The sequence below is a fragment of the Spea bombifrons genome, chromosome 3, assembly GCF_027358695.1.
Source record: "Spea bombifrons isolate aSpeBom1 chromosome 3, aSpeBom1.2.pri, whole genome shotgun sequence".
NCBI classification, from domain to species: domain Eukaryota; kingdom Metazoa; phylum Chordata; class Amphibia; order Anura; family Pelobatidae; genus Spea; species Spea bombifrons.
In genome coordinates this window covers 55,355,091-55,371,603 of record NC_071089.1, presented here as the reverse complement: position 1 = coordinate 55,371,603, position 16,513 = coordinate 55,355,091, and the positions used below count along the sequence as shown (strand labels likewise).

The following is a 16,513-nucleotide window of genomic DNA, read 5'->3' as shown; positions in this document are numbered from 1 at the left end:
GCTCCTTTTGCACCCTAGGCAAGAATGGAAAATTGTGCCCAACAGCTATTTTTTTTACAGAGGCTATTTTATTTACACTGCCCTTACACACTGCCTTTACACACGACTGCCCATATACACTGTCTTTACACATACTTGCCCATAAACACACATATGCATACATACACTGCCCTTACTCTCTGCCTTTACACACACGTGCCCATAAACATGCATATACACATACACTGCCCTTACACACGACTGCCCATTTACAAACATATACACATACACTGCCCTTGCACAAGACTGCCCATTAACACACGTATACACATGCACTGCCCTTACATACGCCTGCCCGTACACACTTCCCATAAACACACCTGCCCAGAAACACACATATACACATACACTGGCTTTACACACACCTGCCCATTAACATCCACACATACACTTCCATGCCCTTACACACTACTGCCCATATGTGCTGCCTTTACACACACCTGCCCCTTAACAAGCATATACACATACACTGCCCTTACACATACATACGCACATACACACACACAAACACCAGCTTACAAACACACAAATACCTATACTGCTCTTATACACACACAAGCTTACAAACATACACATATACCGTATTGGCTCGGATATAGGCCGCACCCGAATATAGGCCGCACCCTAAAAGTTTGGTGCTTTTTTACAGAAAAAGTTTTGCAATAGATATGCTGCCACTCTGCCCCCCCAGATATGCTGCCACTCTGTCCCCCCACCCCCGAGATATGCTGCCACTCTTTTCCCCCGAGATATGCTGCCACTCTGTTCCCCCCCAAGATATGCTGCCACTCTGCCCCCCGAGATATGCTGCCACTCTGCCCCCCCTGAGATATGCTGCCACTCTGTCCTCCCCCTCGAGATATGCTGCCACTCTGCCCCCGCCCCCCGACTTACCAGAGCAGACTCACGGGTGTCTTGCGGGGCCGGAGGGGGACATCTACGCAATACGCGTATACAACTCCCAGTGCCGGCACTCAGCGGAAGTTGTATGTGCGTATTGCGAAGATGTCCCCCGTCAGCCCCGCAAGACACCCGGGAGTCTGCTCTGGTAAGTCTTGGGGGCAGAGGTAAAACGCATCGTGCGGACGTTCACCAGCTGCGGCGATGCGCATAAACGACCTCCGCTGCCGGCACGTCTGCACGATGTGCTTTAATAGTCTCCCTTGCCGGGACTCCCCCGTGGGAATTCCCGGCAAGGGAGATTGTTAAAGCACATCGTGCAGACGTGCCGGCAGCTGAGGTTGTTTACGCGCGCATCGCTGCAGCCGGTGAACGTCTGCGCGATGCGCTTAGACAACCCCCCGTGCCGGCATTCCCCCCCGTGGAAAGTACCGGCAGGGGAGGCTGTCTGAGCGTATCGAAGAGTAGGTGTAATGGCCAGGAATGGTAAGGATCAGTAGCTGAGGATCCACAGTGCAGAACCCAGACACGAACCAGAACAGGCGTCTGGGACATGGGTACAGCAGTCCACAAACGAAGCCGAGGTCAAGGATTGGAGAAGTCAGGATAGCCGTCAGACGTAGCCGAGGTCAAGGATTGGTGAAGTCAGGATAGCCGTGAGACGTAGCCGAGGTCAGAACCAGAACAAACAGGATAACTGAGACGCACGAGCAGAGCCCAGAGAACAAGAAATTAATCTCTTTGACAGACAGCTAGTGGACAGCTTAGGAGCCCTAAAATAGGCCCCAGGCAGATAACCCCGCCCCAAGCCAAGTGCACAAATAGACGGAGAAATGGCCTGCACATGCGTATACAGCCACAGGAGTAAATGGTCGGCTATCATTGGAGTGGCTTGCGCATGCACAAGGTCCGACGGCATCTGCGGGAGGTTGCTGCAGCCGTAGCCACAGGTAAGGTGGTTACAGTAGGATGCAGGTCCCCTGCACCGCTGCGGGGGATCTGTATCCTAACCCTGCTGCCTGCCCGGCGTCGGGCGCTAGACCCCGAATATTGGCCTATATTCGGGCCAATACGGTATATACACATACATTGCCCTTACACCCCTTTCTCCCCATCTCTTTCCTTTCTCATCTTCCATCCTTCACCTTTCATCTTCCACTCAATTTTGGGAGCATGAGGTCTGTCACTCCAGGCCTCTGCTGTAGTGCTCCCTCATCACTATGCGCTGGCGATTGATGCAGAGTGCAGGGATGACATCATATCTTGGAGCTTGGCATCAATTGCCGCTGCGTAGTGATTACGGAGCACGGAAGCCGAGGTTTTAAGTGACAGACCTCACACTCAGGGCCGGCCTTTGGGGTGTGCGACCTGTGCGACCGCACAGGGCTCCACACTCCAGGGGGCGCCGCCGCGCGGTCCGCCGCCGCCGCGGGGTACGCTGCCGCCAGTAGCGTACCTAGCGGGGGGGGTCTGCACCGGGTGCCGCTCATCAGGGGGGCACCCGGCACCCCTCCAGAGACGGACAGTAATGTCCGCCGCTGGAGGAGCAGGCTCGCAAGGGAGCGGTATCGGAGGTCTTTAACAGACCTCCAGCTCCCTTGAGTGATTTTAAGCCGGTTCAAGGATCTCCCTTGAACCCGGCTTAAAATCACTCAAGGGAGCCGGAGGTCTGTTAAAGACCTCCGATACCGCTCCCTTGTGATCCGCGCGGCAACAGCTGCTGTGCGCCAGGGTTTGTTGTCAGATCCCGGCGCACAACACTGAAGCCGCGCCCACCGCTGTCCGTGCACTCTGACCCGGAAGAAGACAGAAGAACTGAAGAAGAGGAGCGAAGAGAAGGAAGAGGAGCTGTAAGGAGAAAAGAGGAAAGGTAGGAAAACATTCAGTGAGAGTGGATTGGTATATATGTGTGTGGATTAGTATATATGTGTGGATTGGTATATATGTGTGGATTGGTATATATGTGTGGATTGGTATATATGTGTGGATTAGTATATATGTGTGGATTGGTATATATGTGTGAATTGGTATATGTGTGGATTGGTATATGTGTGGATTGGTATATATGTGTGGATTGGTATATATGTGTGAATTGGTATGTGTGTGGATTGGTATGTGTGTGGATTGGTATGTGTGTGGATTGGTATGTGTGTGGATTGGTAAATATGGATTAGTGTATATGTGTGGATTAGTATATATATATGTGTGGATTAGTATATATATGTGTGGATTGGTATATATATGTGTGGATTAGTATATATATATATGTGTGGATTGGTATATATGTGTGGATTGGTATATATGTGTGGATTGGTATGTGTGTGGATTGGTGTATATGTGTGGATTGGTGTATACGTGTGGATTGGTGTATACGTGTGGATTGGTGTATACGTGTGGATTGGTAAGTGTGTGAGAGTGATGGGTGTTATGCTGTACCATTTCCAATGTCTTTTTCATGCTCTAAAAGTACATCATAACTCCCATCACTCTATACTGTTCCATACAGTGGCAGAGCTGGGAGGCAGAGGCCTTGCACCCCCACCGCAGGACTCCTGAAAGGTAAGTGAACTTCAAAGAGGGAAAGGGTAGATAGTTAGGAGGGGGTAGATAGGGAGAAGGGAGTGAGACAGGGGAAAGGGGGTAGATAGGGAGAAGGGAGTGAGAAGGGGTAGATAGGGCAATCATACTCCTATCATGCCAAGTCTGCGAGTACATCCTGGAATCTGGGTATGCCTGGGCATGATAGGAATGTGATTGCTGTTAATCATATATATATATATATATATATATATATATATATAATATTGTTATTTAATTGTTTTGTCCTATTTTGGTGTGTTACTTACTTTAAATAAAAGTGTTAGATTTTTTTATGGTGTGGGGGGGGTCATATTCGGTTTTGGCCAGGTAAATGCTGCACTTTCGGTTACAGTCCAGAATTCGTTTCAGTGCATCCCTACTACTAAGCCAGACAATGAAGTGGTAGGCCTACACCACATCAATGTTTGGCGTAGTATATAGTGATTGGGGTTTTGTTACAAGTTTTTATTCCTTTCTTTTTTTGGGATGGGGGCGCCAGAGGAATAGTCCGCACAGGGCGCCAGAACACCTAAGGCTGGCTCTGCTCACACTCCCTAATGTTGGGCCAGTTAGAGGGAGATTGTACATCCAGTCCTGCAGCTGTTGATCGGCCGGTTGCGTGCCCCCTTGCATCTGCACCCGAGGCAAGTGCCTCTCTCTCTTCACCCTTCCTACGCTCCTGGACCTCTTGGACAAGGAGGGGAATTTTGTTAGCTGCTAATACAGGAAATAATGAAGATGCTAATGAAAGGTAAAATTATCATTATGGGAGAGTTTAATCTAACAGATGTAGGCTAGAGAAACCAAGCAGTTGGGTCAGCAAGGAGTAGAGAAATCCTACAATCTGCAAAATGATTGTGTGTTTTAGGGATTTGGTAGAAGAGCCATCATACAAGGAGGCTGTGATTTAGTATTTACAAATGGAGAATTTTTTAGAATGTCACTGTTGGAGAGTGTTTGGCCTCCAGTGACCCTCAATCATTGTGGTTAAATATAAGGGCAAAGGTTGCATTGCACTGTACTACAACTAAGGTTTTACATTTTAGAAAGGGTGATTTTTCTTCTAAAATGTAAAGATATTTAGTGGAATCCAGTGAAATTCTATGTTCTGTTAAAGGAAATCACTATGATACTCAGCAAATGTGGCATATATATTGAAGGAGAAGATGCATTTATACCGAGGAAGTGCCACTTGGAGTTATGGTGTACCATCTTCAATGCCTGGCTCAGCATATAGTGATGGGAGTTATGTTGTACTACTGTCTGTGTCTGGATATATATTGATAGGAGTCATGCTGTACCACTGTCTATGTCTGGATATATATTGATAGGAGTGATGCTGTACCACTGTCTATGTCTGGATATATATTGATAGGAGTCATGCTGTACCACCGTCTGTGTCTGGATATATATTGATAGGAGTCATGCTGTACCACCGTCTGTGTTTGGCTATATTATGATGTGAGTTGTGGTGTACCCCTGTTAGACTCAGTTTATACTGATGGGAGTTATTCTATGCCACCTTCAGGCTCAGTATTTAATGAAGGGATGCTGTACCACTCTCAGAGACTGGCTTACTATTTTTTAATGATGGGAGTTATGCTGTACCATTGTCAGTGTCTGACTTGCTATATATTAATAGGAGTTATGGTGTACCACTGTCTAGCTCAATATATAATGATGGGAGTTGTGCAGTACAACCATCAGTATCTAGATCACTATATAATGATAGGAGTCAACTGTCTGAGTCTGGGTCACTATGTGATTATGGGAGTTATTGTGCACCGCTATCAGACTCAATATATACTGATGGGAGTTATTCTGTGTCACCTTCAGGCTCAATATTTAATGAAAGGAGTTATGTCTGACTTACTATTTAATGATGGGACTTAACTTGTACCATTGTTGATGTCTAGCTTGCTATGTATTATGCTGTATCACTGTCATTGACTGGCTCAATATATAATGATGGGAGCAATGCAGTATCCAGTGAGCACAGTTGTGTGGACAAAAATGCCTTGTTGAGGTCAGAGAAGAATGGGCAGACTGGTTGGAGATGACTGAAAGGCACCAGTAACTCAAATAACCATTCGTTACAACCAAGGTATGTAGAATACCATCTCTGAACACACAACACGTCAAACCTTGAAGCAGATGGGCTACAGCAGCAGAAGACCACACCGGGTACCAATTCTGTCAGCTAAGAACAGGAAACTGAGGCTACAATTCACACAGGCTCACCAAAATTGGACAATAGAATACTGGAAGAACGTTGCCTGGTCTGTTGAGTCTCGATTCCAGCTGTGACATTCAGGTGGCAGGGTCAGAATTTGGCATAAACATGAAAGCATGGATCCTTCCTGCCTTGTATCAATGGTTCAGGCTGGAGATGGTGGTGTAATGGTGTGTGGGGCATTTTCTTGGCACACTTTGGGCCCCTTAGTACCAATTGAGCATCGTTTAAACACGACAATCTACCTGAGTATTGTTGCTGACCATGTCCATCCCTTTATGACCACAGTGTGCCCATCTTCTAATGGCTAATTCAGCAGGATAATGAACCATGTCACAAACCTCACATCATCTCAAACTGGTTTCTTGAACATGACAATGAGTTCACTGTACTCCACAGTCACCAGATCTCAATCCAAAAGAGCACCTTTGGGAATTGGTGGAACAGGAGATTTGCATTATGGATGTGCAGCCAACAAATCAGCAACAACTGTGTGATGCTGTCATGTCCATATGGACCAAAATCTGAGAAATGTTTCCAGTACCTTGTAGAAAGTATGCCACGAAGAATGAAGGCAGTTCTGAAGGCAAAAGGGGGTCCAACCCGGTACTAGTAAGGTGTACCTAATGAAGTGGGCAGTGAGTGTATGTCAGGCTAACTATGTGCTGCACTATATCCTATCTATGTCTGGCAAACTGTATACTGATGAGGGCTATGCTATAACACCTGCACATGTATAATGGGAACTTTAATACACAACCTCTAGAGTGCCAAATTCCATTGTGCCTCATATCCCATTAACCTCATGCAAAACACTTGCTCAGGCCCCGACCTGCACAAAATTTCAAAAGGGGATTAAATGAATGGGTTTTGGGAAATTTGTTTTACTATTTTTTTTTTTTAATTCTATGCAGTTCTACTATTGTTAATTTCCTCGTAATTTATCTACTTTCCTCAAAATAACCTCTGTAAAGGGGATACAATTCACATGCCTGATATAGATTATGTGCTGCAATTGTATATACCAAGGATGTATGTCAGTGTTGGTGATATAATCTGTGCCATAATAACCAGGCAAAGCTAAATTATACTAATTATGTGGGTTGTGTAGAGTGGGTGGAGCTTTCAGGGCCGTTGGTGTGGTAAGTTTTTAAACCTGTAAAGCTGCAAAGTGTCCCTGAAATAGTTTTTAAAAATGTTGACAACTATGCCGTCCCACCTGCTCTGAGTTTTATACTTTTTTAATTAAATGGAGCCCATAGATACTCATAGTATGAGTGTTTTCTGTGATTAGCATCAGAGAAAATAATAGAATAACATGAATGTAGTAGATTGCATGGTTGATCTTCTGTTTATGTGAAACAGCACCTTTAATTACCTACATGACATTGTTCTCCAGGTTTATCAATGTAGCTTGTACTTTCATGTCTCCACAGGTTTTTTTAATCTCAATAAAATATCCAATTATCAAATAGGGTAATATATCAGTTGAGGTGAACAAATGGCAGTTATTGACAGAAGCTGTATTGATTTTCTATATAAAACCTACTATAAAAACTTTGTTATGAAAATAGCAGTATGTTAGAAGTTTATCCGGTTATCTGCAATTTATGTACATTTTTCAGTTTGATCAATAAAATGTTCATTGGTGTGTGGCACCTTTTAAATTCCCATTTTCTAATTGAGATGCAATCTCAATTTCTTGGATTCATACAAAGCAATATATCATTAGGTTGGTTTGGAAAATAAGATAAGATAATGCTGTGGTGCTTCTCTGAACAGGTATTTTAGAATTCCAGTGTTCTCAATTGAGGTTGGTATGGCACAGTTCTGTTCATTTTAGGTGTCGTATAACAATGTCCCATATTTCATAGCCAATGCTTGTGTCTTACTAAATTGCTCTGTTGTGATTAAAAAGGTAATTTATTACATTATAATAATGTATCCATGTTGACAGAATAATATAATATGCCTTGATATACACATAATGTTTTTAATTTGGCGTTTGTAAAAAGGAAGGCATGATTGACCACCAACTGTATGCCAATGAAGTGTAATGGTGTTATGATGCAGAGATCCAATGGGCAAAGCCTCTCTATACAAGATCTTAAAATGGTCTCAAACATTAATGGAGATTCTTCTCTGCAGAGCACATGGCAAATCAGTTAGGACATTTGGTCACCTTCCACTCCCACCCCCAGTGCAATGTCCTTTCCCTTTTCTATCACCTTGGTTTCTAAGGGTCACTGGAGAAGATAGGTTACCAGGGGAGTGTACAGCAGAAGGAGGACTTATTGTGTTTATAAAGTCCTGCCAGCTCTCTCTCTCGCTCTCTGAGTCTGCGTGGAGATGATCACAAGGGAGTGGTAATCACGTGTTTACAGGCTTATCCTGCTGTTTCTTTATTATTTCCATTCAATCAATGAATAGATAGTTTGGTAACAGCATATACTAACTTATAGTAATTTGTGTATGTATTGTTAGTTTGTTTAGCCTCTCTCAATAAATATTGTTAATTGCAGAAAACAAGGAGTGTGGACTCTGACTTTACACTCAATAGCTAGTGGTTATTGATAGCATAACAGTGTATATATATATATATATATATATATATATATATATATATATATTCATACAGTAAATGTTATTCAATAATTACAGTAAGATTCATAAAATACAGACACATTTTTTTGTTTATAACAGCGTTTTGGTAAAATTCAAGAAGTAAACTATGCAGCATTTTCCTTATGTTATATTTTTCTGTATTTTGCAGCTTGCTGGATTCATCTATGCTTGTTATGTTCTGAAATGTATCTCTGAAGAAGAAGACAGTTGTAAGTATCATAACAAATACAAAAATACTGTCACTGTAATCATAAACGCAACAAGTTGTAGCTCATGTGGGCACATACTCTTCACACTTGGAAAACAGACACTAACTCAACACCCAACCACATAAATTTCCCAAACAGCCACTCCCAACCCACAGGAAAAATATGTTTGGGCTCCAAAGGCGTATCCGGAGAATTTGGCACCCAGGGCGAATCCTGTATGTGGCACTCCCCTAAATATTTCACAAATTTGTAAACTATATGTCAACTGGAAAAAACTAGAAATCTGAAAAAAAATAAATTAGAAATAAATTAAATAAGTTTTAATAACATTTACTGAAAAGTACAACTCCTATCACTATATACTAAGTCACCTAACATGGGCCCACAGCTTACCACTTGAGTTTCCTTGCACAGTGTACAGCGGAAAGCTGCATGCCCGCATTAGGCTGCCGTTCGGTTTCCCCGTAGGTGGCACCCCCTGATGAGTGGCACCCAGAGCAGACCGCAACCCCTGCCCCTTGTTTAGGTACGCTACTGGTGGGTTCACTTTGAGGATGGAAAAGATTCACAGTCTAAATCAGGAAGCGGTGAGAGGGCTATTTTTCCAGCCTGAGGCTATTGACAGTTTAATTCTTTTTAGTAAAAATAATGGAAGCTTCCATATGTTTTCATTTAAAAAATAATATACGATGGGTATATCAAGTAATACCTTGGGTATTCTAGTCTGAGGGCCAACCAGGGGCTTTACCGTAGATAGCAAATTCCATATACCACCATTCAAAAGTTTGGGTTCACTTAGAAATATCTCTGTTTTTGAAATAACATTAAATGCATCAGCAATAAAGTGTAGATGTTGGAAATGTTGGAAATGACTATTGTAGCTGGAAACGGATGATTTTTAATGGAATGTCTTCATAGTCCTAAAGAGGCTTTTATCAGCAGCCATCACTCCTCTGTTCCAACGGCATGTTGTGTTTGCTAATTCAAGTTTAAGTTTCAAAGGCTAATTGATCATTAGACAAACAATTGACAATTATGTTAGCACAGCTAGAAATGTCCATATTTTCCATGAAAACAGCTAAGTGGCCCCAAAGTTTTGAATGGTAAAGAGTGTATCTTTACTGTTATTTATTTAAATAAGTTTCTCCTTTGTGGATATTGTTTAAGGGATACTTGTACTTATAAGCAGATCCCCAGAGAGCTGCCTGTATCGTTCTTGAACATTTTTATAAGGTCATCATGTTCTCTCATGCCCATAAAAAAATAAATTCCGTACCCTTTCATCATACAGTGCTGTGAGAAAGTATTTGGCAATTTTCTATTTTTGCATATTTTTCACACTTACATGTTTCAGATCATAAAACTAATATCAGACAAAGATAAACCGATAAACACAAAATGCAGTTTTAAAATGGTGATTTAATGTATAGAAGAAAAACGGCTAAACAGCCCTGGCCATATGTAAAATGATCATTGCCAAATTAGTAACTAAATCAACCAGTTAACCAAATTTAATTAATAATTAGGTTCAATTTTACTAGACATACTCAGACATGATTACTGACAACCCTGTTGAATCTAAACATCAATTAAATAGAACATGTCTTGCCAAGTGAAGTAGGCTAAAAGGACTAAAAAAAACTGCACATGCTGCAATCTAAAGAAATTAAAGAACAGATGAAAAACAAAGTCATTGACATCTATCAGTCTGGAAAGGATTACAAAGCCATTTCTTGAAAAAAAAAACAAACATCTTGACTTGCCATAATTGATGATAATAATTGAAAGGAGAATGTCTGACCATCAGTTTGTGACCTAAACCTCAAGTACAGTTGGGTTATGCAAAAGAGTATCATAGGAAATTTGTGGAGTTGTGAAAACATGAGTTTAAATGTCTTTAGCCTAGGTGTAAACTTATTTAGTTTTTATGGTTGCATTAATTCAATTCAAATTGATACTGAAGGGTCATGTTCATACCTGGGAACTTCTTCACTCTGGCTACCTGGAGCCTTCCCTTGTGGGACACAGCCAGGACTGCCCACGCTTTGGGCGGTCCAGCCGATGTCTGTGAGAGTTTCCACTGTCGTTCTTGCTGATGAGTGGGGAGCGGGCCTGTCAAGATCCTGCTCTTGCGGCCCAGAGGATTATTCGGGTGTTGACCTGGAGAACCAGAGAAGAGGTGCTTCACCTGGAGATCTCAAGGTCAAACCTGGAGAGTTTCCAGGTATGGTCATGTGCAACAAAGCACCCATGCCAAATAAAGACTCAATAGACCTGTGCATTTCTACTGTGCTTGGTGTAGAAAGGCTGCTGCAGCAAGTGCGCATTTCTTAAACTGTTTGTGGTGGTCCATGACAAGGCTCCAGCATAATAATAGTTGCTTTGGCAAGGCCTCCATTTTGCCAATGGCAATTTCCTAGGTTTTAACCGACAATGGACTGCCTCATTATGTTAAAGATGTTCCCTCTTTGCAGGGCCGGCCGAAGACTTAACGCCGCCTGGGGCGAAGTTTAAAATGCCGCCCCCCCCCCGCCGACGCCGGGGGGGGGCGACATTTTAAACTTCGCCGACGCCATAATCTACGATCCCCCCCGGAAATTGACGTCACTTCCGGCGCTCTGCATTACAAGCCGGCACCGGGACCGAACAGGGAGACTCGCCGCAGAGGAGAGAGAGAGAGGGGCGCCGAGCGGGTAAGCGAAAACCACTCGGTGCCCCTCTCTCTCTCCTCCGCTTCAAAAAAAAACAAAAAAAAAAGCGCTTGGGACGGCAAAGTGCCGCCCCTTCTAAAGTGCCGCCTGGGGCAATTGCCCCAGTCTGCCCCATTATAGGGCCGGCCCTGCCTCTTTGTAATGCAGACTATAAAATGATGGCTAGTAAAAAGTACTTTCATTAACATTATTGCTAACAACAATAAAACATACTTCAACATGGATTAAAATATGCACAAAATTCACTGTGCTAACATTGCAATTATATTGTAATTAGCAATCCATAGTTTTTGAAGTTTTTGTTTTTTTAATTGTGCGATATGATTATAACATTTAATAAAAAGCATACAACAGTAAACTAAACTAGACAACTTTGCTAAATAACTGCCTTCAAATTGGGATCCCTGTTCTTTGCTTTAACATTATGAAAATTGTAGGTAGCTTCAGTACACAAAGGTGAAGTTTTAATTTCACCCTTTATTCCCATTCTCCCAGAGCACAATTAAAATTAATGAAACTTTCCTCTCCTTACTTGGAGATAATAATATCCTGCTGAGTTGAATTTGCTTTCAATGGACAACAGGGATCAAAATGAGTAATTAGATTTCTTGTCTCCTCTTTCCGTTTATTCTTTCTGAGCAATAAGGGCTATCTTTATCTCTGCACTTTTGTCAAAACTACCAGTAACATAAATGTATTTTCTGTGTGACATGTGTCAAACCCTGCTCATGAATGACAGGCTATAGTAATAAACAATAGGAATCCAAGTTTGTTTTTGCAACAGGTGATACACAGCACGTTATTGAATTCATTTTCACTTTATTTGAGGTAATGTTTCCAGAACAATCACTTGCTGCAGCCATATTATTTAAGTCAAAATCTACTAACTGGTCAGTGACTCTTGGAAAATCATGCAAATATATTTTGTGAACTAACATAGAGCTGTTTGAATCTACAGCTATGGTTATTATCTATTGGAGAGTTTTAACTGGTAGGTTAACATGATAAAATTAACTTCCAATGTACACTCACTGACCACTTTATTAGGTATACCTGTTCAATTGCTTAACACAAATATAGACATGTAAATGTAGTCAAGACAACTTGCTGAAGTTCAAACCGAGCATCAGAATGAGGAGGAAAGAGGAGTTAAACATGGCATGGTTGTTGGTGTCTGGCAGGAGCCAGGCAAGCAGGTCGGGTAGGAGCCCAGTTGCAGGGGATACTAGGGGCTCTGTGTGTACCCCTTGATGCATCATGATGCATAGGTAGGTACAGACAAGCATACAACAGACAGAAAGGCAGGACTGGAATCAAAGAATAAAGGGGAACTGTAGCGAGGGCAGGGGAACTGTACATGGCTTGGATGCCCTCAGACAGGACAAACGGCTTGGAAGCCCTCAGGCAGGGCACACGGCTTGGAAGCCCTCAGGCAGGGCACACGGCTTGGAAGCCCTCAGGCAGGGCACACGGCTTGGAAACGGCTGGACAGGTAGGTAAGTCTGGGACACGCTGGGGTCTGGTACTCAAATCTGGATCTTAAACGTAGCCAAGGTCATACATGGGAGATCAGAACAAAGTACAAGGCTCTATAGCTGCAAATGTTATTAACTATATGCTACAGTACAATAAATAAATACTTTAAAACAGGTTAAGTGATAGAATGGAACATTTAAAATGATAAAATGAATTAAAACATTTTACATAAAATTACAATAAATACATAAAACCAGTATTTGGGACGTTCATGCAGGTAGAATGTTCCTCATATTAAGGCACCAAAGTTCTCTTTGCGTTCACTGAACCCATGCCTTTACAATCCTTTAAAAAGTGTGTGTACATACCACTTACAGCCATCTTAAGACAAACGGAAGGGTCTATATATTCTTTATTAAGCAATAAAATATTCCTGGTCTTCCAAATTGCTTCTTTTACACAATTTATCATAATCCATAAAACATGTGACGGGTCAGCTGTCGGACCTCTCCTGTGCTGAAATTGCCTAGTTGGCAAACGTTCGTGCGCTACTCTGAGAGTTGGCTAGAAAGTGGCGACATACACTCTGCCAAACTTTTATGGACTCTGTGAGAGAGTATCGTGCCACTTGGAGGGGGTCCAACCCGGAACTAGCAAGGTGTACCTAATAAAGTGGCCAGTGAGTGTATGTTTGTTTGTTAGTAGGCAGCTGAAAATGGTTATACATGTACAAGAATAAGCATTCTTGCCAGCTTATAACCTGCCTGCACATTAAGTTTAGTATTATAATACTGTTATAATAGTGTTATTTTTCAAAGAAAACACAGAGAAAGCTACAAGTACCTTTCTTAATGCATTGTTTTACACGATAACAAACCTTGACCTTAGCGCCATAAAAGAAAGATATTAAAAAAAGAACATAAACGGGTGTGGTTTGGCAGAAAGCAGGAATGGACATACTGGTGTAGAGCTCTGTCTCAAGATGGATGATTATAGCGAATAGCAGCTCAAATATATAAGTTTGTTGACTATTCACCTACCATGGCTTCACAGAGGCAAAAGAAGACAGGCAAGAAACAAGTGGGGTATTTCCAGCCCAAACCCCACCAGAACTGAAGATTCCACTGAAGACTCTAACGAGGTACCATTTTACATTGCTGAAGTGCAGGAACCTGAATCTCCACCATCAACTCCGCACCCGCCTAGTTCTGCATATGTGAAATATGCTCATTATTTACAGAGATGAAGAAAGAATTGCTTACAGAAGCTCTAACAGAAGAAGTTAAGAAAGAAATGAGTGAGCTCGGATTCGGTACTGATCACCTAAATAGTTTTGAAAAATGAATAACCTTTAGATTCGATTGCCTCCGAATCAGTTGCCTCCACGGATCTGGAAGATTACCTGTTTTTTTTACATATACACCTGAAAGGGATACTTGATTGGGCACATAGGGTCCCAAAAGATAATAATACCCCTTTAAATGCAACAAAAATACCCCTCTAAACACTTCTTTAAATATAAAGAAAAAATATTGGCAGCGGCACAGGAATACAGCGATACAGGAATATACAATATTAAAAAAACAGGCGATCCATTATAAATGGGGTTGCTTCATCAAATAAAATAATTTTCATAAATGTACAACACATACTAAATTCCCCAAAAGAAGGCACCACGCACTTATGTATTCCTGGAATGTGTACCTGGGCCTCACTTCTAAAGGAAAATAACCAGCTACACTGGGCAAAATACGAAAGGAATGGAGGAAGAAAGCCAGATGAGCTAAGACACAAGTGATTGGTAAGTCGTGAGGACGCTTATCTATTTTGGAGGGATAGGTTTAACTTTATCTTTCACGAACCCGCATTGGGATCGACTGCCTACCTATTGATCAAAGAGGTAAGGTGATGGTAGAACTTACTTTTGGAGTTAACACCTACTATGGAATAATTCATCACCTACAAAAAGGCACCACTACATCCTGAGCAACCAAGCAACAACCAGGTTTGAATTATTACCCTTATAGTTAATCCCACATTCTCTGGATACAGAATGTCCCCGAAAATCCAAGGAACAGTTTAATCTGAGACAGTATCACAGACAATAGTTTGAGTTATTTATGCTTGGAGTTAAAATTGTTTCAGCCAATAAATTATTATATACACAGGAACAAATCAACACCACTGTCTACCTTTGTTTTTCAGGTGTATAGGTTCAATACAGTTGTGTGAAAAAGAAAGTACACTCTATTTGGATTCTATGATTTTACATATCAGGACATAAACAATCATCTGTCCCTTAGCAGGTCTAAAAATTAGGCAAATACAATCTCAGATGAACAACACATGACATATTAAATGGCATATTCAACAAAAATAAAGACAAAATGGAGAAGCCATGTAAGAAAAATTAAGTACAACTTTTGATACAATAGCTTGCATAACCACCTTTAGCAGCAATAATACTTGAAATCATTGTTTTCTGTATGACTTTATTCATCTCTCACATCGTTGTGGAGGAATTCTGGCCCACTCTTCTTTACAACGTTGCTTCAGGTTTATGGGCATTTGTTTGTGGTGTTTGTTTATCTCTTAAAGTCTCGCCACAACATTTCAATTGTGTTGAGGTCTGGACTTCGACTGGGCAACAGCTTGATTCTTTTCTTTTTCAGCCATTCTGTTATAAATTTGCTGGTGTGCTTGGGATCATTGTTCTGTTGCATGACCCAATTTCAAGCTTTAGATGTAACATATGACTCTAAAATACTTCAGTACACAGAGAGTTCATGGTAAACTCAATGACTGCATGGTTCCCAGGTCACATGGTTGCAAAACAAGCCCAAATCATCACCCCTCCACCACTGTGCTTGACATGAAGTGTTTGTGCTGATTTGCTGTGCTTGGTTTTCAATAGCGCTGTGCATCATGGCCAAACATCACCACTTCAGTTTCATCCATCCAAAGGACATTGTTCCAGAATTCTTGTGATTTGTTCAGATGCAACTTTGCAAACCTAAGCCATGCTGCCATGTTGCCATGTTCTTTTTAGAAAGAAGAGGCTTTCTCCTGGCAACCCTCCCAAACAAACCATACTTGTTCAGTCTTTTTCGCATTGTACTGTCATGAACTGGTCATACTAAGTGAGGCCTGTCAAGTCTGAGAACTCTTGGGTGCTTTTGCAACTTCAACTTCTCCTTGGGGTGAATTTGCTGGGGCAGCTACTCCTGGGAAGATTGGCAACTGTCTTCAATGTTCTCCCCTTTTGAATAATATGTCTCACTGTCGAATGATGGACTTTAAATTGTTTGGAAATGGTCTTATAAGATCATTGCTGATGTCTTTCCTCCTTGGCACTGTGTTAACACATGCCTGAATGCTCCAGACCAGCAAACCGCTAAAACTTTGACTTTTATAGAGGTGGTCACACATGCTGATGATCAATTAAGGGCATTTGATTAGCAGCACATGTCTGCTACTTAGCATCTTAATTCCCATGGAAGGAGTAAGGGTGTACTTACACATGTTTTTCACACATGGGTTCTCCATTTTGGCTTTATTTTTGTTGACATTTTTTGTAATATGTCATGCGTTGTTCATCTGAGGTTGTATTTACCTATTTTTAGACCTGCTAAGGAACAGATGATTGTTATAAGATCTTGATATGTAAAACCATATAATTCAAAGAGGGTGTACTTTATTTTTCACACAAATGTAGCTACAAGAAGTTTGTTTACATAGGG

At 41.8% G+C, this 16,513-nt stretch overlaps 1 protein-coding gene across 1 annotated transcript in view; it reads left to right on the top strand.

Moving 5' to 3' along the window:
* NKAIN2 (sodium/potassium transporting ATPase interacting 2) overlaps positions 1-16,513 on the top strand; it is a 261,254-nt gene that overhangs the window by 233,044 nt on the left and 11,697 nt on the right. Inside the window, exon 5 of the mRNA XM_053461246.1 lies at positions 8,526-8,586. Within this exon, the coding sequence (XP_053317221.1) occupies positions 8,526-8,586 (61 nt within the window). The remainder of the gene's footprint in view (positions 1-8,525; positions 8,587-16,513) is intronic.